The sequence below is a fragment of the Triticum dicoccoides genome, chromosome 5B (assembly GCF_002162155.2).
Source record: "Triticum dicoccoides isolate Atlit2015 ecotype Zavitan chromosome 5B, WEW_v2.0, whole genome shotgun sequence".
NCBI lineage: Eukaryota > Viridiplantae > Streptophyta > Magnoliopsida > Poales > Poaceae > Triticum > Triticum dicoccoides.
The window spans coordinates 229,838,290-229,863,804 of NC_041389.1; the positions used below are offsets into that span (position 1 = coordinate 229,838,290).

General features: G+C 46.0%; 2 protein-coding genes across 3 annotated transcripts; one reads left to right on the top strand and one right to left on the bottom strand.

Annotated features, from left to right (window-relative positions):
* Positions 1 to 4,657: 4,657 nt before the first annotated feature.
* LOC119308169 (protein FAR1-RELATED SEQUENCE 5-like) lies at positions 4,658 to 9,916 on the bottom strand. 2 transcript variants are annotated; one of them, XM_037584290.1, is made up of 9 exons: positions 9,705 to 9,916; positions 9,007 to 9,617; positions 8,707 to 8,804; positions 7,255 to 8,596; positions 7,046 to 7,154; positions 5,452 to 6,853; positions 5,311 to 5,379; positions 5,024 to 5,218; positions 4,658 to 4,932 (listed from the first exon to the last, which is right to left on the bottom strand). In XM_037584290.1, the coding sequence occupies exons 5-9, from the start codon at positions 7,108 to 7,110 to the stop codon at positions 4,867 to 4,869; spliced, it is 1,797 nt and encodes a 598-aa protein (XP_037440187.1). In that variant the 5' UTR covers positions 7,111 to 7,154; positions 7,255 to 8,596; positions 8,707 to 8,804; positions 9,007 to 9,617; positions 9,705 to 9,916; the 3' UTR covers positions 4,658 to 4,866. The 2 variants fall into 2 exon arrangements, with proteins under 2 accessions (XP_037440187.1, XP_037440188.1); XM_037584291.1 differs by lacking the exons at positions 4,658 to 4,932; positions 5,024 to 5,218; positions 5,311 to 5,379; ... (1 more) ...; positions 7,046 to 7,154; positions 9,705 to 9,916 and having other exon boundaries at positions 7,740 to 8,427; positions 8,526 to 8,596.
* A 485-nt stretch (positions 9,917 to 10,401) lies between these two features.
* On the top strand, positions 10,402 to 24,696 carry LOC119308170 (aspartate carbamoyltransferase, chloroplastic-like). The gene is made up of 5 exons (XM_037584292.1): positions 10,402 to 10,905; positions 18,026 to 18,165; positions 19,321 to 19,494; positions 19,602 to 19,838; positions 24,291 to 24,696. The coding sequence occupies exons 1-5, from the start codon at positions 10,488 to 10,490 to the stop codon at positions 24,396 to 24,398; spliced, it is 1,077 nt and encodes a 358-aa protein (XP_037440189.1). The 5' UTR covers positions 10,402 to 10,487; the 3' UTR covers positions 24,399 to 24,696.
* Positions 24,697 to 25,515: the final 819 nt, after the last annotated feature.

Below are 25,515 nucleotides of genomic sequence, written 5' to 3' on the forward strand. Positions count from 1 at the left end.
GGCGTCGTGCGTGCACGTTTATAGGGTTGCGATAACTGTTACACGTGTGACACGATGGACACCCGCCTACACGACCCTGTGTGTCATATCTCGCAGGCAGCCCACACGATTTTGTGTGGGCGAATATAAGAACTGCCTACACGTGTGATAGGAGGAGCATCCTACCACACGACTTCTACGGTACAAATGGGATCGATCTCAAGTACGAATTCGTTTGACAGGGGAACCCACACCGCACACGCCTCCATCAGACCAGATTCCTTTTCCCAGTGGAAAAAGAGGGAAAAGCCCACTAACAACAAATTAAATGAAAAGGCCCAGTTTTTGATTTTTTCTGTACAAATAAAGGCCCAGATTTTGCTCAGATACTAAAAAATGCCATCAACTGCTTTGAAAATAGCAGAAAATGTCATTCGAGTTTAACCATGAACAAAGGTTTATATTTGTTTTGTAACGATGGCAAAGGTTTATGAACACATATAATGCCCAAAATGAAATATGGCAAATCTGCCATGACAACAAAAATCAATATTGCCATGTGAAAAAACGCAAAAAGTTGAAAAATTCATGTGAAAAGAACACACAAATTTGACAAGGCAATAAAAGATAAAAATGCAATTGCATTTTTAATTAAAAATGCCATGAAAGTTTAATCAAAATTGCCATGTTTCGAAGGAGAATTTTGCCGTGTGTGAGAAAAAACACAAAATGTTGAAAATCAAGTATGAACAAAGAGATTTGCCATGGCAGATTGGTATCAAAGAGTTGCCGTGTTTTGTATGATGAATTTAATGTGTGTTGAAAAATACAAAAGGTTTGGAATTCACCTATGAACAAGAAACGTGTCATGGCAAATTCGTATCAAAACTTGCCACGACGAAATTCATGTAAACTAAATTTGCCATGAACAAGAAACATTGCCATGGCAGATTCATATTGAAACTTGCCATGGCAGAAAAAATCATTTAAACTAAATTGCCATGATCACTAAAATAAATTTGCCATGAATTGTAAACTAAATTTGCCATGAACCAAAAACTAAATTTGCCATGAACCAACAAACTAAATTTTGCCATGATCAATAAACCAAATTTGTATCAAAACTAGGCACGGCAGACTTATATCAATAATTGCCATGTTCTGGTATGATGAATTTGCCACGTGTGTAAAAAACAGAAAAGTTAAAAAATTATAAATATGAACAGGAAAATTGGCACGGCAGAAATTCACGTAAACTAATTTTGCCATTACCAAGAAAAATTGCCATGGCAGATTCATATTGAAACTTGCCATGACAGAAAAAATCATGTAAACTAAATTGCCGTGATTTGAAACGTATCAAAACTTGGCATGGCAGATTTGTATCAAGAATTGCCATGTGTTTGGTATGATGAATTTGCCGCGTGTGTAAAAAACACAAAAGGTTGAAAATCAAAAAATATGAACGAGAAAATTGCCATGGCAAATTCGTATCAAGAATTGCCGCTTGTTTGTATGATGAATTTGCCGTGTGTGAAAAAAACACAAAAAGTTGAAAGTCCCGTATAAACAAGAAAATGCCATGGTAGATTCGTATCAAAACTTGCCACGGCGAAATTCACGTAAACTAAAATTTACCACGATTTGAAATTCGCCATGACTAGTAAACTAAATTTGCCATGAACCAAATAAACAAAATTTGACATGATCAAATAAAATCAGTTTGCCATGATCAATAAACTAATTTTGCCATAGCCAACAAACTAAATTTGCCATCATCAACAAACTAAAAATGTCGTGGTTAACTAAGAAACAAAAGCATAAAGATTGTCATGGGCGTGTTAAAAAAACTAAATTTACCATGACTAGTAAACTGAATTTGCCATGAACCAAATAAACTAAATTTGACATGAGCAAATAAAATCAGTTTGCCATGATCAATAAACTAAATTTGCCTTGGTCAATAAACTAAATTTGCCATTATCAACAAACTAAATTTGCCGTGGTTAAGTAAGAAACAAAAGCATAAACATTGTCGTGGGCGTGTTAAAAAAAAGAAATTTGCCATGACTAGTAAACTAAATTCGACATGAACCAAATAAACTAAATTTGTCATGAACCAAATAAACTAAATTTGACATGATCAAATAAAATCAGTTTGCCATGATCAATAAACTAAATTTGCCATGGTCAATAAACTAAATTTTCCATGGTGTTTTGCTTATAAATAGAAATATACGTTATAGAATTGCCATCGATAAAAGTTTAACAGCTGCCATGATTTCTGACCTCAATCTAACCACATGTATACTGTAGATAACAACACCAGATAATTAACAGCCCTGTGACCTAGGGTACTACTACAGGTACACATGTTTAAGCTATATGACCAACTTAAAATGCCATGGGTGTTAAATTTGCCATGCCTCTGAAATTTACCATGGCATCATCAAAAATTGCCATGACTCTAAAGTTGCCATCACTGCATGCTCGAAAACTGCCCGTGGAAACTACAAACTATCCATCCAATTCTAAACAAAGGCTAAATTATCAGATTGAAAACTGCACTCAGATGATTGATCAAACAAAAAAAATCTCCCTGCTGCCGTGTGCATGAACACACAACACACGAAACTCAGAGAGGGAAAATCAAACCTCCATGGCAACGGGTGCCGGAGGAGCACGGAGCAGGCGGGCCTTCCTGAAGATCACATCGAGCACGCGGATGTCGTCGTGATTGCAGTAGTTGCTGGGCTACCGCGACGCCCTGACGAACAAGTTGTTGCCTCCCACGACCACAAGCCCATCGATGTTGACAACGAACATGGGGTGGCGCTTGCCCACCGGGTCGAGTAGCTCCGGCCCGCGCCTGCACCCACCACGGAGGCCGAGCCCCACCAGGGACACCCGCCGGCCCGCCGCCGTCGTTCCCGGAGCAGGAGTTGGCGAGTAGCGCGGCGGCAGCACGCATATAGACTGGTGTGCGGCGGAGCTCGAACCCCAGAAGTAGCCGTGCGCGCTCGCCTCCTCCACTTCAGCCATCCGGCCCCCTGGACCTCCCCCTCACAGCCGGGAAAACGACGCAGCTCTCCCTCACCGCCACCCAAGCCGCCATGGGAGAAGAAGGATCCACCCGGTGCTCACCACCAACGCGCCCCTTCCCGCCCCTCACGCCTGCCACCGCCCATCTCGCCGGCCACCTACTGGTCACCACAAAGATACATATAGAGAGGGGATTACTAGCAGAGGGGGAAGAAGAGGAGCGGCACGGGGCGGTGGGAAGAAACCTGGCTGCGCTAGTCGGCGTTCGCCGACCACCGGAGGTGTGGGAGAGGCGCCGGGGTCGCTCGGGGTTGAGCTCCTTGGCGCGTGGCCGCCGTCGATGTGGGGGAAAGGCTCCGCCATAGCTGCTCTAGCGAGTGGAGTGGGGGTGGGGGGGGGGGGCCTGAGGCGAGAGGATAAGGTGCGCTGCCACACGCGTTAGGGCGAGGAGTGATTCGCCCGCACAACACCGTTTGCTTACGTGGCTTTTGACCCGGATGGCAATTGCTCTAAAATTCGTGCAAACGGATCAAACGGCATCAAGTGCGTGTGGGCGGGTTTCTAAATGCCACACGTGTGGGCGTTTAACATTATTATTTTATCAGTGTGCCATGGGGAGGTTGCTAAACACGCGTTTAGATCAAACACGTTTTAGCAACATATCTGGACCATACAGAGATCGTGGTTAGGATGGTATTTTGAATCTTCGCACTTCGTATTTTTATAGGCGTAGGAGATAGATAGATAGTAGATATGTAGTGTTAAAAAGGGTCTTACAATACAAAAATGCATTCTGGTGGCCGGGCTACCTGAAGGCCGGTATCTGTGTCGTTGCGTGTTTTACTGATCAGCGCCACGCATGCATGTAGCTGCCGTATTTCAGCGACAAGCCTTTTTTTCTAGTACCCTGTATTGATATTAAATCAACAGTGACAGCTCATGTAGAGGACTCCGTACAGTGGAGCGCGCACAGTTGTCATCAAACGGCCACACATGTTCATAGCAAAGTGTCCCAGGTGAGGTACATGGGATTGACTCAATCGTCATGCTCGTGTGTGGAGCAGAGAGCCATTTGAGCCGATCGTTGGGATTTTATGCCACTGCCTATTTATATCTGAGATGCATTGCACATTGCAGGCCAGCCATCCCCAACTCAACACAACTCTAGCTATGTCTTCTTCCTCTTCCTCGGTGCGATCCTGGGCAAGGCAGCAGCAGTGCAGCACCTGCCGCTCATCATGTGCCCAGATTGCGATGAGGTTTGTGTGGAGACCAACATCAATCGATTCCGTAGGTACAAATGAAAGGGTTTTTGTTGCTGAACTTGCACACGTCAAACATGGAACCGGATCCTCTGCCGTGCCGCTGGGCACGGCACAGGTACCGTGCCTTCTTACGACGACCCCAGCGACGCACTGATATGGGCCAGAAAAATAACGCGAACGCATTGACATGGGTCAAGAAAGCCCATCTACCCAGCCGTTGCCTAATGCAATCAGTCGTTCACAGCTGCCGCAAAACTGAAGAAAAAAGCTGCTGCAAAACTGAAGAATCACACTCTTCTGAACTGAACCTGCTACGAAACTAAAGAATCAACCTGCGCAGGTTACAACCAAGTGAATGCCATTTAATAGTCTTAATCAACTGCTGGTCTCGCATTGACAAATTCAAGAGCAGTACAAAAGTTAAAATACTAGAATTTCCACATGTTTTCCCTAGGGCAGATTTAACTAATTAGTACATGACCAACACTATAAGAAAATGAATGCATGACCAGCAGCATCCATCCAATCTTTAGCATTCATCACTCTTCAATTCCTCCTGTGATAAAATGGATCTTCAAGTCTACTGATGACAAAAGGGATCTGATAGAAACATGTCATTTACGTACAGTTGTTCGACACTAGAACCCTGCATCATTAAAGGATTGCTCATGTTAGAAAAAACATCGATTTTGCTGAAACGGTAAGTTAAGCACAATGGTAAATGGGATGAAGCATACCATCAATAATTCAGTGTAACTCTTAATACATCCATAACCATGAAAATCATTCTCAATGCTCCCAGTATCTTTTTCTGTCAATGAATGGGTCTCATCTTTGTGTTGCTGGGAACCCATAGGCAAGTCATGTGCACTGGTGGTCTTCGTAGCCTTTTTCCTTCCTTTGTTGGTTTTCTTGATTCCATTCTCTTGCTGCTACATGTAAAAGGAGAACAAAGTAAAAGACTATACTTGAATGGATAAGAAAGTAAATATCTTTGCATACGGAAGACATATGTAGGAAATACTTGTGTCTTCTTAGCTTTGGTTGGTCTTTTCCGCCCTTTCATTTGTTGCTGAATCTCATTCTCTGGTTGCTGGAAACAAAATGAACATAGAGATCTAACATACTCTGTTTGAAAACTTTCAAATATGCCAGGAGTGTATACCTCACTTGCTTGGACTAACATCGGTGTAGTTATTTTGATTCTAGGTAGTTTCTCTCTGGACTCATACTCCGAATTCAACTCGTTGTCTCGTTTCCCTTTCACAACCCTTTCAAAATGCTTGAAAAAACGAACAAGGTCAAGGTCCGATTTCAGGTGGAGTTTCAAGTCATTGTTTAGGCTCTCGCTTAGTTGCGTGCTTCGCATCCCTAAGGTGAAAGCATCCCTCATATAACATTCAGCCCACTTTTCTCTTACTTTATAGATGCTATCAAACCAAGTTTGCTTCTCTACCTTAGTTCTCAGGGTGTAGAAAGCCTCCACAAATGTTTCCTTGTCCTCATACCCGAACACACAAGCCCTAAAATCCTTAATAAGATTTGATTCTTTAGTGCAATGAGCAGACAAATGTTTGATGGCATTTTGCATTATGTGAAAAGTGCATAGTCCATGCCTTGCTTCTGTAAATACATCCTTGATTGCATTTCCCATTGCAGTGTCTTGATCCGTGTATATTGTCCTAGGTTGCTTCTTGTTGTGTGTTGACAAAAAAGTATCAAATAACCACCGGAAAGAATCAAAAGTTTCATCATATAGAAGACAAGCACCAAAAACAACGGTTTCTCGGAAATGATTGAATCCAAGGAATACCCCAAATGGTCTATACTCCTTGTTTGTTCCGAAGGTTGTATCAAAAGTGACAACATCACCAAAATGAGCATAGTCAATGATCATTTTAGCATCAGCCCAAAAAATATTTGCAATTTGTTCTTCGCAGTCCAGTTGTATGGCATACTCAAATGATTGATTCTCAATGGTTCTATCCAGAAAATATTTCAACATACTCCCTGCTTCACCATAAATTAGCCCCCTTTGCCGCTTACTACGCAAATAATTTTTGTGATCGCGAGGAGTGTATGTAAGATTCAAAGATCCACCAACTTGTCGACTAGCTAGCTCATGTGCGGCTTTTGGCCCAATACCGGACTCATCGGCATTTTCAATATCAAAAGCTTGAATTTCAGAAATCTTCCGCTGTGATGGCAAAAGATGACATGTTTCCTGCAATTGCAGCTTGTGATTGTGCTCGAGAACAAGATCAAAAACTACATAATTCCCCACTTCTCGGTCTATGGTAAGGCCAATGTGAACTGGGCAATCGGTCCTAATTTCAGCTCGAGGTTGCTTACTCAGGTGATCTCTTTTGTCTGATTTCTTATGTCCCTCTTTGCGACACACGAATCTGATTGATGTGATTATACCGTCAAACTTACTTGGATTTGCATACCTCTTCCTGACACCAAACCCAATTCGACCTCCGTAATACTCCCAAAAGTTCCAGGCCTCTTCCAAAGTGCTAAATCTCATACCAATCTGTGGTGCCCAGCTAGGTATGCCACTTGTCCTGCAAAAAACAAAAGAGCAGGTCAAGAGCAATTTATGTTCAAATGTTTGATTGCTAGTTGAGTTGCATCAAAAGCATAGTGTTCACAACATACATATACTGTACTGCCCTTTGCCATATTTCCATTCAGAAATTGGTGTGAACACTCTAAACAGAGGAGACTGAATATAGTACTTGTCAGATTTGACTTACTTATTCGCTCCTTCATTGTCCTCTTCACCAATTTTGTTTGAATTTGTACTGGTCTGGTTTTCCATCTGATGAGCAATGAAGAATGGCAGAGGCCAACAAATATTGCAGGCTACAAAAAGAAATACATATAACACTGAGAATCAATGAGAAGTGGATCTAGTTACTAACAGTATGATCTATGCATGTGGTCAACCTGATTTTTGGATTACCTTTTCACAGTGTGTGGAGGGTTTGGCTGGTGGAATTCCTTGGCTGGTATGAACGACGAAGTAGGAGCACAGCCTGGCCGGCGGAGCGCTCAGAGAAGAGGTCGATCAATCAAGGGTATGTGACGGCCCCAAAGGAAGAATCATCAAATCGTTCCGACTGACCTGCCGGCACGTGCTCGCGACGCTTCGTGAGGGAGGAGTGCAAGCTCCGCCGCATCGGCCGCCTTAGCGCGCTCAGGGTGCTCTGTTCTGTGTTTTGGCGCCAGAAGACGATGGAGCGGCGTATTTTGGCGCCAGAACGGCTTGGTAGATCGGGCTGGATGACTGGGTGAATGGGCTTTGTTATTTTTCTGGCCCATATCAGTGCGTCGCTGGGGTCGTCGTAAGAAGGCACGGTACCTGTGCCGTGCCCAGCGGCACGGCAGAGGATCCGGTTCCGTCAAACATCGGACTACGCCCATGAAAATATAACCAAGAAACAACAATAGCAGAATCCAGCGGTTAAATCGCACTCTTGAACACAACACCATGACAACGTCAATGCATTACATGATTTTTTAAAAACAAGTGATGCACAATAGCGACACATACATAGGAACAAGCTCACAACTATGCAAGCACAAGCAGTTCTGAAAATCTTGCATTTGACAAACAGTTGATTATTCAACTAGCAAACTGAATTTCAAGCATAAGCAGTACTGAAAATCAATCTTGAAAATCTTGCTTGGGTTGGTAGGTGCAAGTGTTCTTCCTGTCACCTCGTAGGTTGCATCTGGAGCATCGAGGCAACCTTCTCGGTGCCTTTGGAAGATCACGTCGTTGCGGACAGGTGGTGCTCTTGTGACTTTGATGGCTTGACCCCTGCATATGGAACAAAATCTAGTCCTTTCAGATGGCTGCTCGTGTGGTGCCTTATCGCGGCTTGTGCTAGGCAGTTGGTCTCTTCTTTGAAGGTGCTGCAAAACTATCAGAACCTTCTAATGCACTATGCGCTTGCTTTGCTGGACCAAAATGTTGTTTATTCCCTGTCTCTGAAGCTGCAGAATCAGCTGCCATTTCTCCCCATACCATCGCGTATAGCAGCAACAGGCTCCAGTAATGTTTTCACATCTCTCGGCTGCTCCATAGCAAGACTATATGCATCGACATTGTTGTGGCCTAGCTTGACAATTTCTAGGCACAACAAATGCAGGTTGTTATGTCTCCGTGAAGAGTACTTCAGAGGACCTTGATCCTTCTAGTAGCGCAAAAATTCTGCTGGCAAAATATACCTTGCTTCCCTCGTCCAACGTTTCAAGACATGTTTCCGAGGAACCTCCTGGAACCCAAGTTGGATCATCACCTGCGAAGAAAAATAATGTGCATCACATATAACATTCTTTTCAGCAGGTAAACTGTAAGCTTCCTCAAACGAATCAAAACTCGTCCCCAGTATCTGATTAACAACAGTACCAGTTTTTTTTCTCAGTATAAGCATGTATTGAAACCTCGAGAGCAGGAACCTGCTTGGATTAATTTCCCTCTCATATGCTGCCTTACCGATCCTAGTTCTGCAGTTTATCAACATGTTACACATGCATTCAGTTAATTCCATCAGAAAACGGACCATTTCTGGCTGCACAGTCTAGAAAAAATAGATATTCAAACCACAATCAAACACCATTATGGGCGGCTAACTAAAAATTTCCAAAACAATCTATCATCTACGAGCTAGAAAAATACATTTTTATGAAAAGTTGACAACTTGATTACCTTCGAGTCCAACTGGAGCCATTTGAGTTGGATACGAACATGCCCTCTGCATCTTCCTCCTTTCTGACGGTTGCATCGCTGATATCTTCAGGAGGCATATCGTTTGAATTGGCAACGAACCTCACTAGCATCATTGTATGAGTCAATCTCGTCTCCATCCAGCGCTGCATCCTCAAGGCGCCGCCGCTTGCGGGAGTGCTCTGCATCCCTGACGCCAGCCGTGGGCTCTGAGGAAATGAAATCGGCGTGGTCCGGGCAAGCTTCATGGATTGAAGCAACGACCGATTCCACAGCAGCGATATCTCCCCCTAAAAGATAACCGACATCCACCCTTGGAACCAATCTGCAACGAACCACAGGAAATCATCCTTTTCAGATCTGACACGATGGGGCAGTGGAACCAAAAAACGATAGCTACCGTAGGACATATACTCTAGAACAAACTAGTCTAAATTGAAAGATCAGATGGAGCTTGTCCTGATTCGGCTTCCTCGAAGAAGAACTCCAACCCATCCATGACGATCTGTCGCAAACCCAGCTGCCGCCATAAGAGGATGAATGGCCTAGCGAGGCAGAAAAGGTGTTCACTCTCGAAGTAAATGGGAAGCTATCTGCAGGTTCACATGGCCCATAGAAACATTATTAATCACCCAACAACCCACCTACTCATCCGACATTTAAAATGGCCCAGGACGTACACGACGTATGTGCAGAAGATACTGAACTGGCCCGTGTACAAACGCATCACTGGATATGATGGCACCGATGTATTTCAACTTAATGGCGACTGTACAAAAAAACGAAAATAAAGCAGCACACATTATAGCGCGATAAACCACGACCCAGATACCGGCCTTCAGGTAGCTCGGCCACCAAAACGCCTTTCTCCTTACAATATAAGATGAAAGGAGTAGATTAGTAGATAGAAAAGGAAAAATTTTGTTTTTGCCGCTCTAGATTTTGCCAATTTTTCTCATGACACTTTAGATTTTGACATTTTACTTTTGCCACTCTTCATTTTTGACAATTATCACAATTGCCATTCCGGTGGCAAAATCAAAATTTTTGGAGTGGCAATTGTGATAATTATCAAAAGCTAAGAGTGGCAAAAATAAAATAAAATTATTTTTCTTTTGTCACGGAATGACAATTGTGATAACTGTTAAAAGCTAAGAGTGGCAAAAGTGAAATGTCAAAATACAGAATGACATAAGAAAAATTGGCAAAATCTAGAGCGGCAAAAACAAAATTTTCCCATAGGAAAAAAGACCTAATACAGTAGTACTCCATCCGTTCTAAAATAGATGACCCAATTTTATACTATTTTAATACAAAGTTGAGTCATCTATTTTGAAATCGGAGCGAATACATTTTACTCTTCTCCGATCATCGGTAGGTCCAAAAAGGTGAGGCGGAAAGCAAACCAAAGCAAACCTCCCCCGACTCCTAAAACCTTAAACCCTAGCTCCGGCCACTCCCCCATGGCGGCCGTCCGGGTCATCCTCCCTCATCCCCACCTCCCCATCCCCTCGTGGAGACCCCAGCTCAAGCCCTCCTCATCCTATCCCCGCCGCGCGGTCGCCGCCCCAGCTTCGCTGTCTCCGTCGCCCCTCACGGCTTCCCTGCAACTCGGAGATGTGATCGAGGCGCAGCAGTTCGATCGGCAGATCCTTAATGAGATCTTTGAGGTGGCGCGGGAGATGGAGGCCGTGGAGTGCGGCTCCCACGGGTTCCGAAGCCGCGTCCTTGAGGGGTACCTCATGGCCACGCTCTTCTACGAGCCCTCCACCCGCACGCGCCTCTCCTTCGAGGCCGCCATGCGCCGTCTTGGCGGTGAGGTGCTCACCACCGAGAACGCTCGCGAGTTCTCGTCCGCTGCCAAGGGCGAGACCCTAGAAGGTGAGTTGCCTAAAAGTATCTTGTCAGGCCTTGCCTTGAGCATTTGTGCTAATTGCTGCCTGGTGACCTTCACGTGGAATGGACAAGCTGAAATTTTAATTCCAATTGTAGTTCTTTTGAGAGTGAATGAGGATGGGTAGTGGTTGGGCGATGCCGGTAGGTGAGGAAATGCAAATTTTGTGGGTTATGGAGGAACATCGGTTTTGATTTTCAAGTGAGATCTTAACTAGGCACTAGTTGTGCAATAACTGCGAGTTGTAGCAAATTATGAAACTTTGAGGACCTGGGGTTTCCTTAGAACCATTGTGAAGATTATTTGAGGAGGTCATCATCACTTCCTTGGATCTGTAAAGTAGAAAATTTTGGGTAGTCTGTATACGACTTAGTGAAACAAACATGGGTTATCTGCCATGTCTGGTGAGGCCATCAAAGAAAAGTCAGCTACTGGAACTAGTTGGCTCTCAACCTTAATTATTTAACAATTGAGAAAATTCTTACATGCTGGTGTGGAGTGAACTATACAGATGGGGGTGGGGGTGGGGGGTGGATGCTTATATAAATTATTATGAACTACAATTGTGACATCCTACTTTAATTATAGATTGGCTACCATGTTCATATAATTGCGTCCATCCAATTCCATTGTTAAAAGATAGGGCCACCCTTACTAGTTTACTTCAATCATTGTGAATTTATTTTTCTTGGATGATATATGAATGTGCAGTTCCTGCTGGTTTTGATGTAGGGACCACACGGTTGATTAATCCTACTTTAGTGATCCACGCTCTTATATTTCTTTACTGAGGGAGTATTATTTAATTTTTAAATAACGTTTCCCAGATTATACCTGTTTTTTTTTTTTGATTCTTAGAGCATCTCCAGCAGCTTCCCTTTCGCCAAAAATTTCATTGTATAGAGGAAGTTGGCACAAAAAACACGCTCCAACAGATTCCCTATTCCCACCAAAAAAACCCCCATCTCTACATAGAGGGGAAGATCCCAATACCTTTTCCAATACATGCCATGTCAGCGGGCCGCTGCCAATCACCGCCGACCACTGCGCCGCTACCGCACGTCGCTGCCGGACTGCTAAACTGCGCCGCCCACCGCCGTGCCGCACCACCACCATGTTAAGAGTAATCCTTGGAGCAGTCAGTCAGTCTTTCCTTAGGTACTATGCTAGCGAGTCAAGACTGTGTCTTAGGCTACAAGTCAGTGGGTTAAGATGTCTTAGGCTGTAAAAGAAAGCCATGGAGGTGGTTCTGTACTAGTTGCTTTCAACTATAAATATGGGGTGAAGCCTAGTCAGCTGCATCCATCTTAGCCCAGAAACCGAGTTCCCAATCAGAATTACCTGTGCTCTTGCTAGTTGCTGCTAACAATTAGCATCAGAGCTGGTTAAGGCGAGGATCCTAAGAGATGTTAGTTTTAGGTCAGGGCGCTGCCCATAGTCCAACTCCCTAGCCACGGCGCCATTCCCACTCACCACCACCAAGACGACCGCGCCACCGTGATGTTGGAAGGCGCGAGGTTGTCGTTGAGCGTGTCGTTAAGAACTTTGGCAGTGGCAAGTACCCGACGCTGACATGGACGAACTATGCCGAATAGAGCCTTCGCATGAAAGTCATGCTGCAGGCTCGTGGCCTCCGGGAGGCTATCGAGTTTGGCGCTTACGACTTGTTGGAAGGTCGAATGGCGCTGGAGGCCATCTTGCACGCGGTACCGCCAGAGATGATGGCCAACCTGGCTGTCAAGCGGAGTGCACAGGAGGTTTGAGAGGCAGTCCTAGCCATGCGTGTCAGCATGGATCGTGTGCGGAAGGGCAAGGCGCAATAGTCGAGGAAGGAATTTGAGACGATCTCATTCCATGACGGGGAGTCCGTCTCCGACATTGCGCTGCGCCTCACCAACCTCGTCACAAGCCTTGCCACTCTCGTAGAACCGATAGATGAATCTGGAAGTCATCGAGAAATTCTTGTGAGTTGTGTCGCTCAAGTTCTCCTAGCTTGCTCTTTTGATCGAGATCCTCCTCGACATCTTTGAGTTGTCGTTTGAAGAGGTCACTGGTTGGTTGAAGGCGGCGTAGAACCGTCTTGAGTCGCAGGAGCCTCCACATGGGCACGGCAGGCTTCTTCTCACCAAGCAGCAGTGGCTAAGAAGATGAAAGTTCGCCAAGAGAGCAGCTACTCCAGGCCTGCGTGCGGCAGTGTACAACGACGATGGTGGCCGCAACGGAAGAAGGGTGGAGAAGGTGGTCATGATCACGCGGCACCCAGGGATGGCGCACACGATGACACATGCCACAATTGTAGGCGTCATGGCTGGGCCAAGGAGTGCAAGCAGCCTAGGAGAAACAGGGCTCTCCTGGCCCAAGCAGAGGAAGATGATGAGCCTGCTCTCGTCACAGCTCAGGTTCGTGCCGCTCCAGCCCTAGCAACAGAGGTGCAGGACAACGTCACTTCAGCCCCAGCCATGGAGGTACAGGACAACATCACTCCACCCCAGCCATGGTGATGCATGACAACATTGTTCTAGCCTCAGCCATAGTGGTGTAGGATAGTACCACTCTAGCTCCAGAGCATGCTCCCCTTCACATCGATGAGCCGAAGGCGAAAGCCTACCTCGGCACAAACAACGATGATGAGCGAATCGAGGGCGGGTACCTCGACAGCGGCGCCACAAACCATGTGACAGGCCATGGCGATGCCTTTGCTGAAATTGACCTAACGGTCACTGGCACTGTCAAATTTGGCAATGGTAAAATCGTCGAAATCAGGGGCATCGGCACCATCATCTTCGCTGGCAAGAACAATGGAACACAAGGCCCTCAGTGGCGTTTACTTCATCCCATGGCTGAAGAACTCGATCAACAACATTGGTCAGCTCGATGAGAGCGATGCATGTGTGCTGACCAGAAGAGATGTGCTTTGAATTTGGGATCAACAAGGTCGACTCCTTGTTTGGGTTAGGCATGGCCAGAATCGCCTTTACCTCCTACATCTTCAGGTAGCCTGCCCAATATGCTTCTCTGCCCGCCACGACGACATGGCTTGGCGGTGGGATGAGAGATATTGACATCTCAATTTTGACGCATTGGAGAAGATGGGACAGCTCACTATGACATGCAGGCTGCCATGGCTGGATCACGGGGAGCAGCTCTGCGACATGGGTGTCATCACCAAGCATCGCTGCATCACATTTCCTCAGCAAGCAAGGTATCACACGCAGGAGCTTCTTGAGCTCGTCCATGGCGACCTTTGCAGTCCTGTTTCGCCGACACCTAGAGGATGGCGCTACTTCTTGCTGCTGGTGGACGGCACCACTCACTACAAGGGGTGATGCTCTTGGCTGCCAAGAATAATGCACCTGATGCCATAAAAGAATTCGAGCAGAAGCAGAAGCTCAGAGTGGATGTAAATTGCGCATGTTCCGCATGGACAATGACGATGATTTTACCACAACGGAGTTTGCTATCTATTGTGTTGTCTATTGTGTTGATGAAGGCATCCAACGCTACTTCTCCGCACCTTGCACCTTACACGCCGCAACAGAATGGTGTTGTCGAGTGGCGGAACTAGAAGGTGGTGGCAATGACATGTGCTCTGCTGAAACAGAGGAGCATGCCAGCTGAATTTTGGGGGGAGGCTGTGAGCATTGCTGTCTTGCTTCTCAATTGTGCTCCCACCAAATTCCTTGCTCGAAAGACGCCCTACGAGGCGTGGCACGGCCGCAAGCCGGCTGTCCGCTACCTTCGCACCTTTGGGTGCTTAGCATAAGTTAAGGAACTGGGGACCTGCGTAAGCTCAATGACCGGAGCTCTCCTACTGTGTTCATTGGCTTTGAGGAGGGTGTGAAAGACCGGCTGCTGGACCCTAATCGGCGTTAGTGTACGCGACGAGCTCGAAGGAGGCGGATGCACGGAGATGAAGGCCAAAGCCCGGCGTGCCGCGGATGTACCGAAGTATTTGTTTGATGAGCGCCCAGTGCACGTCATGAGGTGCATGCATGTGTTGCCAAACCTGCTGCACGGTGTAGCAGATGTCAGAGTGAGATATTATCACACACCGACAATGTTGCGACATTGGCAGCGGGCTTGCTGTCGGCGGCAGACAGCTTGGGCTTGGCCTTGGCCGGCGTGGAGGCCGGTCTGCAGCCGTCATGCCCACATGATCAAGTCATGCCTGCGTGATCAAGCAGGTCGATGGCGCACTCCTCCTGATGGAGGAAGAAGCAGGGGGCGTTGCGGCGGCGGACATTGATGTCGAGGACGAAATGCAGCGCGCCGAGGTCCTTGAATTGGAATTCGACACTCAGCTAGGCGATGACATCATGAAGAAGAGCAGCGTGCGACGCAGTGATGACAATATCATCGACGTACAGGAGGAGGTAGGCCACATGATCTCGGTGATGAAGCATGAACAACAACGTGTTTGATGTTGCGTGGAAGCCAAGTATGCCGAGGAACACAACAATGTGATGGCACCAAGCGCGCGACGCTTGCTTGAGTCTGTAGAGGGAACGAGATAACACACAGACGTCGTCGGGGTGAGCGGCGTCAGCGAAACCGACCGGTTGGCTGTTGACACATAATACACTCCTGTAGGACCGCGTGAATGAAGCGAGTGGAGGCTGACTTGACAACAGGGGAGAAAGTCTCCGAGAAGTCCGCGCTGGCGGGTTGAGCGAACCCGCGCACGATCCACCTCGCTTTATACCTGTTTAGGAACCATGTCCAGGGAACCATCAAGGTGAAACTTCTGACAGAATACCCACTTCATGGTGACGAGGTTGGCGCCACAGTACCGAGGGACAAGCATCCAAGTCTGGTTGGCGTGCAGGGCGTCGAGCTCCACCTGCATGGCTGTAGTCTAGTGAGGATCACGCAGGGCAACACGAGCCGAGCGGGGAACCGACGAGATCACGCCAGAAGCAAAGGTTGGCGTAGCGACGGTTTGGCAGGAAGATCCCACGTTGGTCGTGCGTCACCATGTTGTGCTTCGGGAGAACCGGACGGTGAGGAGGGTAGCATTGAGGTTAACATACACCATTAACGTTAACAGTCTTAACTAACTGAACCTATTCTAGTTGAGAGGATATACATTGCCAGAGAATTGGGAGGAGGAAATCAGAAATGCGTGTGAGCAGGTGGTGGAGCAACAACAGTGAAGTGCATCCTTCGGTATGTCGCTAGCACCAGCCACCATGGTCTATGCTATAGGCGGAAGACGGGAGAGACGGCTGATTGGTTAAAGCGATAGTGACCTCGCCGGTGAGCACGAGTGGCACGGTGTTCTTGGTAGTAATTCGGTGAGCTGGCAGTCACTCAAGTAACGAGTGGTGGCTCCGACCTCCTGTGAGGCAGAGTATGTGGCTGCCACATCTGCCGCAACACAAGGACTTGGCTGGCCTGGCTGCTTGGTGAACTCCATGGGAGAGAAGTCGAGGCAGTCGGGCTAATGGGGGACAACAAGTCCGCCTTGGCGCTGGCCAAGAACCCGGTCTATCATAACGCAGCAAACATATCGACTTACGGTACCATTTCATCGGGGACTGCTTGGTGAATGGGAGTGTCAACGCCAGCTACATCAACACCACAGACCAACTCGCTGACATTCTAACGAAGACACTAGGGCGGGTGAAATTCCATGAGCTTTGTGCTAGGATTGGGATGATCCAAATCAATTCAAGTCTGCTTTGCAAGGATAGGGGGGAATTGTTAAGAGCAATCCTTGCAGCAGTCAGTCAATGAGTCGAGTCTTTTCCCTAGGTAGTAAGCTAGTGAGTCAAGCCTGTGTTTTAGGCTACAAGTGGGTCAAGTCAAGATGTCTTGGGCTGTAAACTCTGTTTTTAAGGCGCCCCCAGGAGGCAAGGCGTCGGCCTTGCCTTACATGTGTGTCTAAGGCGTCCGCCTTAGTCCTTAAGGCGTCCAAGGCGTCCGCCTAGGCGCCACTCTGCCTGCCTTAGGCAAATAAGGACGCCTTAGATAGAGCTGGGTGGTTTAGGCGGGAAACAGATAACTGGGAGGGAAGGAAAGGGCGGGAAACTTTGTTTTGGCGCCAACAGGTACTAGAGGGAGAGAGAGAGACCTGTAACCATTTTCAGTTTCCCCCCATCCCCAGGCTGGATCTGAGCTTCTCCCCCTCCTCTCTGGCAGCTTCCCCCTCCTCTCCGGCAGATCCCCCTCCCCCTCCTCTCCTGCAGTTCCTCCTCCTCCTCCTGCAGATTCTCCATCCTCTCCTGCAGATTCTCCATCCTCTCCAGAACTATATGGGCTCTACAACCATCAGTTGCAAGGTGTGTATGGCTGTATGCTTAGTTGCCTAATGCCTACCAAATTCTATTTAATTCTGTGGCTTACAAGTCTCTAAGGCGTCGCCTCGCCTTATGCCTTAGCGCTTAGGCAGTGAGGCGCCCCCCCAGCGCCTCGCCTCGCCTTACCGCCTTAAAAACATAGGCTGTAAAAAGCCACTGAGGTGGTTCTGTACTAGTTGCTTTCCCCTATAAATAAGGGGTGAAGCCTAGCTAGCTGCATCCATCGCAGACCAGAAACTGATTCCCAAATCAGAGTCCCTGTGCTCTTGCTAGATGTCTTAGGCTGTAAGAAAGCCACTGAGGTGGTTCTGTACTAGTTGCTTTCCCCTATAAATAAGGGGTGAAGCCTAGCTAGCTGCATCCATCGCAGACCAGAAACTGATTCCCAAATCAGAGTCCCTGTGCTCTTGCTAGTTGGTAATAACACACCATGCCACCGCCACCGCCGCTGCCGCACCATCGCCACCTTGTCGCCCGCACGCCGCCACCCGCCCGCTCTGCCTGCACTGGTCCCCTGCCCCACCGTGCCACCTGTCGCCGGAGCTCTGCTGGTATCTTCCATGCACATGAGAGGGAGAGGGGGAGGGAGGGAGCGAGGGAGAGAGAGGGAGAGGGAGGGGGAGGGAGAGGATCTGCTATAGCAGCACACCTATGAAACCCAATAAATTTAGTGGGAGAGCCCTAATAACCGCTTATTGGGGAAATAGTTTTTGGGTCATCTGCTGGAGATGCTCTTACTTGTACTCCATTCAAAATAATGCGTGTTTTTTTAAACAAACATTATGTCAACCATGTATAACCAATGCAGATACCATAAGAACTGTTGAAGGTTATTCTGATATTATCGTTCTGAGACATTTTGAAAGTGGAGCTGCCAGAAGAGCAGCGGCTACTGCAGAAATTCCGGTTATTAATGCAGGTGATGGGCCAGGGCAACATCCTACTCAGGTAATTATTATGTTGCTAACTCTTCCTGCTCCTTTTATTGGGAAGCACCGAAGCAATGTCCACATTCTTAGAATAAGACAGTTCTTCTAAGAAGGAATTTGCAACTTTTATTTGAGGGTAGGTGCTATAGTGAATGGTCAGTGAACCATGTGATGGCATTCCCTTTTTTGGTAGTATTAGGTGTTGATCAGATATTGTCAATTCATACTATAGGCTGATTTTGGATCCAGTTTCTGTTTTGCCATGCTTTCTTTGTAGAATTGAGTTGATGAATGATGCTTCATGGTAGGGTGATGATGGCAATTTTGTTGACAGTTCTGCAGCCTTTCTTTAATCGTTAGTATAAATGAGCGATACACTTCTGTGTCTGCCTCTAGCACTAGGTTGAGGCTATCCTAGTATTTCCCAATTGGCCATATTATTTGGAAGAATAAAATTATCTATAGTAATGTCGACAAGTCATGGATTATAAACCTTTCTGGAATATGCAATGTGCTGTCCTGTACTTTTGAAGGTTTCTGTGTAAATTGAGCAGAATTTCATTCTGTTGTGTCACCGTACAAATTTCTGCTGTGACAACCCCATCCCCGTTTGTTTCTTTTTATACTGTATTTTTACCAGGATCATTGTTTATAAGGTGGTAAAGAGACCTAAGGCGAGCATCACCTGCTCTGACGCCTAAGGTGCCTAAATTGGGCATATTTCTAAGGTGCTGCCAGAGCGCCTTATCGCTTAAGCAACGCCTAAGCATCTAAAGCAGGACACTTTACAAACAAGGACCAGGAAGTTGATGACCACAATACCCATGTATTCATGTGTTATGATCACGAGAGAGAATAGTTGCTCGTAAATATTGATTTGAGGGGAAAGATAAATTGTGAAAGAAAGAGAGAACATACATTAAACTCGCTTGCACGCCTTATGTACTGAAAGTGTATCTGTACGCCATTCTATATTGAATGGAAGTCAATGGGTTTTCAGCTAATTGTTTCTGCCCATTACCCATTAGTTCGTCCACCACCTCTTTGTCTAATTCATCATGTTGGTAAATATAGTTTGTTTGTGCTCATTGGAATCTACTTTCTGTTGTTACACATCATGCTGAAGTACCACTTTTGCATTCTTTGTAGTTGATATGTTCATTCTTTCATTCAGGCTCTGTTGGATGTATATACAATAAAGAGAGAAATTGGTAGGCTAGATGGAATCAAACTTGGTTTGGTTGGAGACCTTGCCAATGGGAGAACTGTTCGTTCTCTGGCCTATTTGATCGCTAAGTACCAGAACATTAAGATATACTTCGTATCTCCAGATGTTGTAAAAATGAAGGTACTTTTATCCCCAATAATTAATATTGTCTGGCTTCTTTTCTTTTGAATTCTATTGTAGTCCGATGGAATAAATGGATTGTTGTTTGTATTTCTTCTTGTTCAAAGGATGATATCAAGGAGTACTTAACTTCACAAGGTGTTGAATGGGAAGAAAGTTCAGATTTATTGGATGTGGCATCCAGGTGTGATGTAATTTATCAAACACGCATTCAAAAAGAAAGATTCGGAGAGAGGATCGATCACTATGAGGCTGCTCGTGGGAAATATATTGTGGATAAGAAGGTTTTAGGTGTGCTACCAAAGCATGCTGTTATCATGCATCCCCTTCCAAGGCTGGATGAGGTTAGCAGTTATCCTTTCACATACATTGCAGAAATGATTGTTTATTATTATGAGTGTCACCTTATGTTGCATCTCAATCCCGTTGTGTCACTGGGGAGTTTTTGATTGTCAAAGGCTTAATCCGATATTTAACGAGTCTTTGAATTGGGGTGCTGAAGTAATCTGTTATGTCTAATTAGTACTCTCTCTGTTCACAAATATGAGATGTTTTGGATATTTCAATATGGACTACATAGGGACTGAAATGACTGAACAAACACAGTAAAACATGTCTATAAACATCTGACTCAGAAAAAGTTAGAACATCTTATATTTGTTAACGAAGGTAGTTACCATGCCAAATGATATGGCTTGGTGTAGTATACTGGTCAATTTAGTTATGACCAATCCATTCCGAGCTCGGGAATTGGTTAGCCAAAAGCAGTTCTTGATGTTAAGTAAGTAGCAACTTGTATTCCCATGTGACCATAGGTATATTATACACGTATGGGTGAGGGAAATAATCAGAAAGCCGCTTATACTATGCCAAATGATATGGCTTGGTGTACAACAACAACAACAACAACAACAACAACACCACCACCACCAACAAAGCCTTTAGTCCCAAACAAGTTGGGGTAGGCTAGAGGTGAAACCCATAAGATCTCGCGACCAACTGATGGATCTGGCACATGGATAGCAAGCTTCCACGCACCCCTGTCCATAGCTAGTTCTTTGTGATACTCCAATCCTTCAGGTCTCTCTTAACGGATTCCTCCCATGTCAAATTCGGTCTACCCCGACCTCTCTTGACATTCTCCGCACGCTTTAGCCGTCCGCTATGCACTGGAGCTTCTGGAGGCCTGCGCTAAATATGCCCAAACCATCTCAGACGATGTTGGACAAGCTTCTCTTCAATTGGTGCTACCCAAACTCTATCTCGTATATCATCATTCCGGACTCTATCCTTCCTCGTGTGGCCACACATCCATCTCAACATACGCATTTCCGCCACACCTAACTGTTGAACATGTCGCCTTTTAGTCGGCCAACACTCAGCGCCATACAACATTGCGGGTCGAATAGCCGTCCTGTAGAACTTGCCTTTTAGCTTTTGTGGCACTCTCTTGTCACAGAGAATGCCAGAAGCTTGGCGCCACTTCATCCATCCGGCTTTGATTCGATGGTTCACATCTTCATCAATACCCCCATCCTCCTGCAGCATTGACCCCAAATATCGAAAGGTGTCCTTCTGAGGTACCACCTGCCCATCAAGGCTAACCTCCTCCTCACACCTAGGAGTATTGAAACCGCACATCATGTACTCGGTTTTAGTTCTACTAAGCCTAAATCCTTCCGATTCCAAGGTTTGTCTCCATAACTCTAACTTCCTATTTACCCCCGTTCGACTATCGTCAACTAGCACCACATCATCCGCAAAGAGCATACACCATGGGATATCTCCTTGTATATCCCTTGTGACCTCATCCATCACCAAGGCAAAAAGATAAGGGCTCAAAGCTGACCCCTAATGCAGTCCTATCTTAATCGGGAAGTCATCAGTGTTGACATCACTTGTTCGAACACTTGTCACAACATTATCGTACATGTCCTTGATGAGGGTAATGTACTTTGCTGGGGCTTTGTGTTTCTCCAAGGCCCACCACATGACATTCCACGGTATCTTATCATAGGCCTTCTCCAAGTCAATGAACACCATATGCAAGTCCTTCTTTTGCTCCCTGTATCTCTCCATAAGTTGTCGTACCAAGAAAATGGCTTCCATGGTCGACCTCCTAGGCATGAAACCAAACTGATTTTTGGTCACGCTTGTCATTCTTCTTAAGCGGTGCTCAATGACTCTCTCCCATAGCTTCATTGTATGGCTCATCAGCTTAATTCCACGGTAGTTAATACAACTCTGAACACCCCCCTTATTCTTGAAGATTGGTACTAATATACTCCGTCTCCATTCTTCTGGCATCTTGTTTGCCTGGAAAATGAGGTTGAAAAGCTTGGTTAGCAATACTATCGCTATGCCCCGAGGCCTTTCCACACCTCAATGGGGATACAATGAGGGCCCATCGCCTTGCTTCCTTTCATCCTTTTTAAAGCCTCCTTGATCTCAGACTCCTGGATTCGCCGCACAAAACGCATGCTGGTCTCATCAAAGGAGTCGTCCAGTTCAATGGTAGAACTCTCATTCTCCCCATTGAACAGCTTGTCGAAGTACTCCCGCCATCTTATGCTTAATCTCCTCGTCCTTCACCAAGAGTTGGTCTGCTCCGTCCTTGATGCATTTGACTTGGCCAATATCCCTCGTCTTCCTCTCTCGGATCTTGGCCATCTTATAGATGTCCCTTTCGCCTTCCTTCGTGCCTAACCGTTGGTAGAGGTCCTCATATGCCCGACCCCTTGCTTCACTGACAGCTCGCTTTGCGGCCTTCTTCGCCATCTTGTACTTCTCTATGTTGTCCGCACTCCTATTCAGGTATAGGCGTCTGAAGCAATCTTTCTTCTCTTTAATCGCCTTCGGGACGTCATCATTCCACCGCCAGGTATCCTTATCTTCACATCTCCTTCCCCTGGACACTCCAAACTCCTGAGAGGCCACCTTACGAATGCAAGTCGCCATCTTCATCCACACATTGTCCGCATCCCCTCCTTCCTCCCAAGGGCCCTCCTTAATGACCCTCTCCTTGAACGCCTGAGCTACCTCTCCCTTGAGCTTCCACTACTTCGTTCTAGCGACTTTGACACGCTTATCCCGCTGGACACGAATCCGAAAGCGGAAGTCAGCAACCACCAGCTTATGCTGAGGTACAACACTCTTTGCAGGTATCACCTTACAGTCTAGGCACGCACGCCTATCTTCTCTTCTCGAGAGGATGAAATCAATCTGGCTAGAGTGTTGGCCACTACTAAAAGTCACCAGATGCGATTCTCTCTTTCTAAAGAGGGTGTTAGCTACAATCATGTCGTAGGCTAGAGCAAAGCTTAAGACGTCTTCTCCTTCTTGATTCCTGATGCCATAGCCAAAGCCCCCATGCGCCCCTTCAAAACCTGTGTTAGATGTACCCACGTGGCCATTGAGGTCTCCTCCTATGAAGAGCTTCTCGCCAATCGGTACACTCCTAACCATGTCTTCCAGGCCTTCCCAGAACTCCCTCTTGGTGTTCTCATTGTGGCCTACCTGCGGGGCATACGCGCTAATAACATTGAGAACTAAGTCCCCAACTACCAGCTTGACCAGGATAATCTGATCCCCACGTCTCTTGACGTCTACCATTCCGTACTTGAGGCTCTTGTTGATCAAGATGCCTACGCCATTTCTGTTTGCAGCAGTCCCCGTGTATCACAGCTTGAAGCCGGTATCCTTCGCCTTCTGTCCCCTCCATTTGGTTTCTTGGACGCAAAGGATATCAACACCTCTCCTCACCGCTGTATCATCTAGCTCCCGAAGCTTCCCTATCAGAGACCCTACGTTCCAGCTACCTAAGCGAATCCTCCTAGGCTCGGCTAGTTTCCTTACCCTTCGCACTCGTCGAGTCAAATGCGAAGACCCTTGCTCATTTTCCACTACATCCGAGCACCGATGTAGCGCGCCACTAAGGATGCTACGACCCGATCCTTGCTCACTTGCCACCGTATCCGGATCAAGATACGATGCGCCACCAGGGGGGTGACGGCCCGGCCCTTGCCCATTTGTCACCACACCCGGGTTTCGATGTGGCGCGTCGCTGAGAGGGTTACGCCCAACAAAAATCTTTTGGGTTTCATCTCCATAAGAGTGGCTGAGTTTTTTCGTTGGCTCGCCAAGCCTATCACAATCCTCCTCCTTTACCCGGGCTTGGGACCGGCTATGTTGAGACAACACAGGCGGAGTTGGCAGATAAATATTATAATGAGTTCTCCTTCAGTATGGAGTATACTGGTCCATTTTTTTGTGACGAATCCATTCTGAGCTCAGGAATTGGTTAGCCAAAAGCAGTTCTTGGTGTTAAGGAAGTAGCAACTTGTATTCCCATGGGCCCATAGGTATATTATACACGTATGGTTGAGGGAAATATGCAGAAAGCCTTTTATACTATGGGGAAAATACAAATGCTGTACATGGCTATAAATATAAGCACCCCTGTCAACCTCATGGTGGATCAACAACATCGAGTTCCAAGAGATAGAAGCCGTACTGTACCAATTTTAAGGGGGGGGGGGGTCTTGGAAAGTTGTTGAGCTGTGATGTTTCCACATCCGAGCAGCAACATGTACTAATTACCTAACAATGTGAAAATTATCTTTTCATGATAATCACCTATGATTTCCTTCATTTCTATGAAGGAATCAATGTTCGTGGCAGTTGACATGTTATTTCTTGGTTGCTTGGGTATTGTATCATAGTGATAGATGGGTTTAATTGGTTCCTAGCTCGTGTCAAATTGGAATGTGCGGGATTCAATGTTTGTTGTTTTGCAGATCACAGTAGATGTTGATAGTGATCCAAGGGCTGCATATTTTAGGCAGGCTAAGAATGGCCTCTACATAAGGATGGCACTGCTCAAACTTCTGCTTGTTGGCCATTGACATTATTTTTCCTGGTGCGTGAGCTTTGTGATGTCAAAGGATCAGAAATGTAGTCTTAATCGTTGGCTCCCAAGTTCAACTGTTTGGTGCTGTGCAAGGTATAAGAAAGTTGGATCCTTGCAAGAATAAAGCAATGATTGTATGATAAATGCTCCATAGGAATATTCTCTGTTATTATGTGGAACATCCTTTTCCCCAGGATGGAATGCAATGTTGGAAAAGAAACTTCTATTTTACCTAGGAAATTCACTTGCTGATTATGGTCCAGTACAAAAAGGCAGCCATGTTTGCTTCTTCATTTGCTGCTGGACACTCTGCTGTTTTGGCTTGCTGAAGCTTGGCAGCTTTTACCTCAAGTTGCTTTTGCTTCTGGCTGCATGGTTCAAGTCTACTTCTCACAAACAAGTTTGCGACAACTATTTGAGTTACTCTTTGTTAGAAATATATCACTCACCTTTCAGAATTCACATGTTCAAAGTTTGCAAACTTCCAAAATGTTGAACTTCCATAATTTGGGAACCTGAGAACCGTCCTGGGTCTTTTTTGTACCCCATACCTCTTAGGAGGATTGTAACTGAACTTCTACCTTTTCATTGAAAGGAAACGCAAAGGACGCAAAGGTCCTTTGCGTTTTCTCGAAAAAACCGTCCGGGGCTTACCAGTAGACAGCACACCGTCCTGGGGCTTACCAGTAGACAGCACAGAGTTTAATATTGCAAGCCTGGGTTTGAGTTTTTTTTTTGAGCATAGCCTGGGTTTGAGTTCCCCTATGCAGTTTCTCCTACGAGAATAAGACTCGAGCGTGGACGCAGAGTTTTTGTACCCGAGCTGAACAGTAAAATCAAAACAAAATTGTTTTTTTTCATAAAATTAAAAAATTCATAAAATTCCAATTTTTTTGGGAGAAACATCGACAAAAGTTTTAAGTGCTTGCAAAATTTTGATCAAATCACATTCCTAGAAGGTGTGGCAAAAAATAAACAGATCGGTACTCTGAAAATGCTACTTCCTAAAGCATTTTGGTGCACTGAATTTGTTTATTTTGCCGCGCCTTAGAGGAATGTGATTCCATTACGATTTTTTGCAAGCATTTAGAATTTTTGTCAATGTTTCTCCT

Bases quoted from the DNA above. Each gene is read 5' to 3' on its own strand.
- LOC119308170 (XM_037584292.1), top strand. From the start codon at position 10,488: ATGGCGGCCGTCCGGGTCATCCTCCCTCATCCCCACCTCCCCATCCCC. The intron at 10,906-18,025 runs GTGAGTTGCCTA...TAACCAATGCAG, and splicing joins CAAGGGCGAGACCCTAGAAG to ATACCATAAGAACTGTTGAA. The intron at 19,839-24,290 runs GTTAGCAGTTAT...GTTGTTTTGCAG, and splicing joins CCCTTCCAAGGCTGGATGAG to ATCACAGTAGATGTTGATAG.
- LOC119308169 (XM_037584290.1), bottom strand. From the start codon at position 7,110: ATGGAAAACCAGACCAGTACAAATTCAAACAAAATTGGTGAAGAGGAC. The intron at 5,219-5,310 runs GTATTTCCTACA...TTTTACATGTAG, and splicing joins CCAAAGCTAAGAAGACACAA to CAGCAAGAGAATGGAATCAA. The intron at 4,933-5,023 runs GTATGCTTCATC...TTAATGATGCAG, and splicing joins GTTACACTGAATTATTGATG to GGTTCTAGTGTCGAACAACT.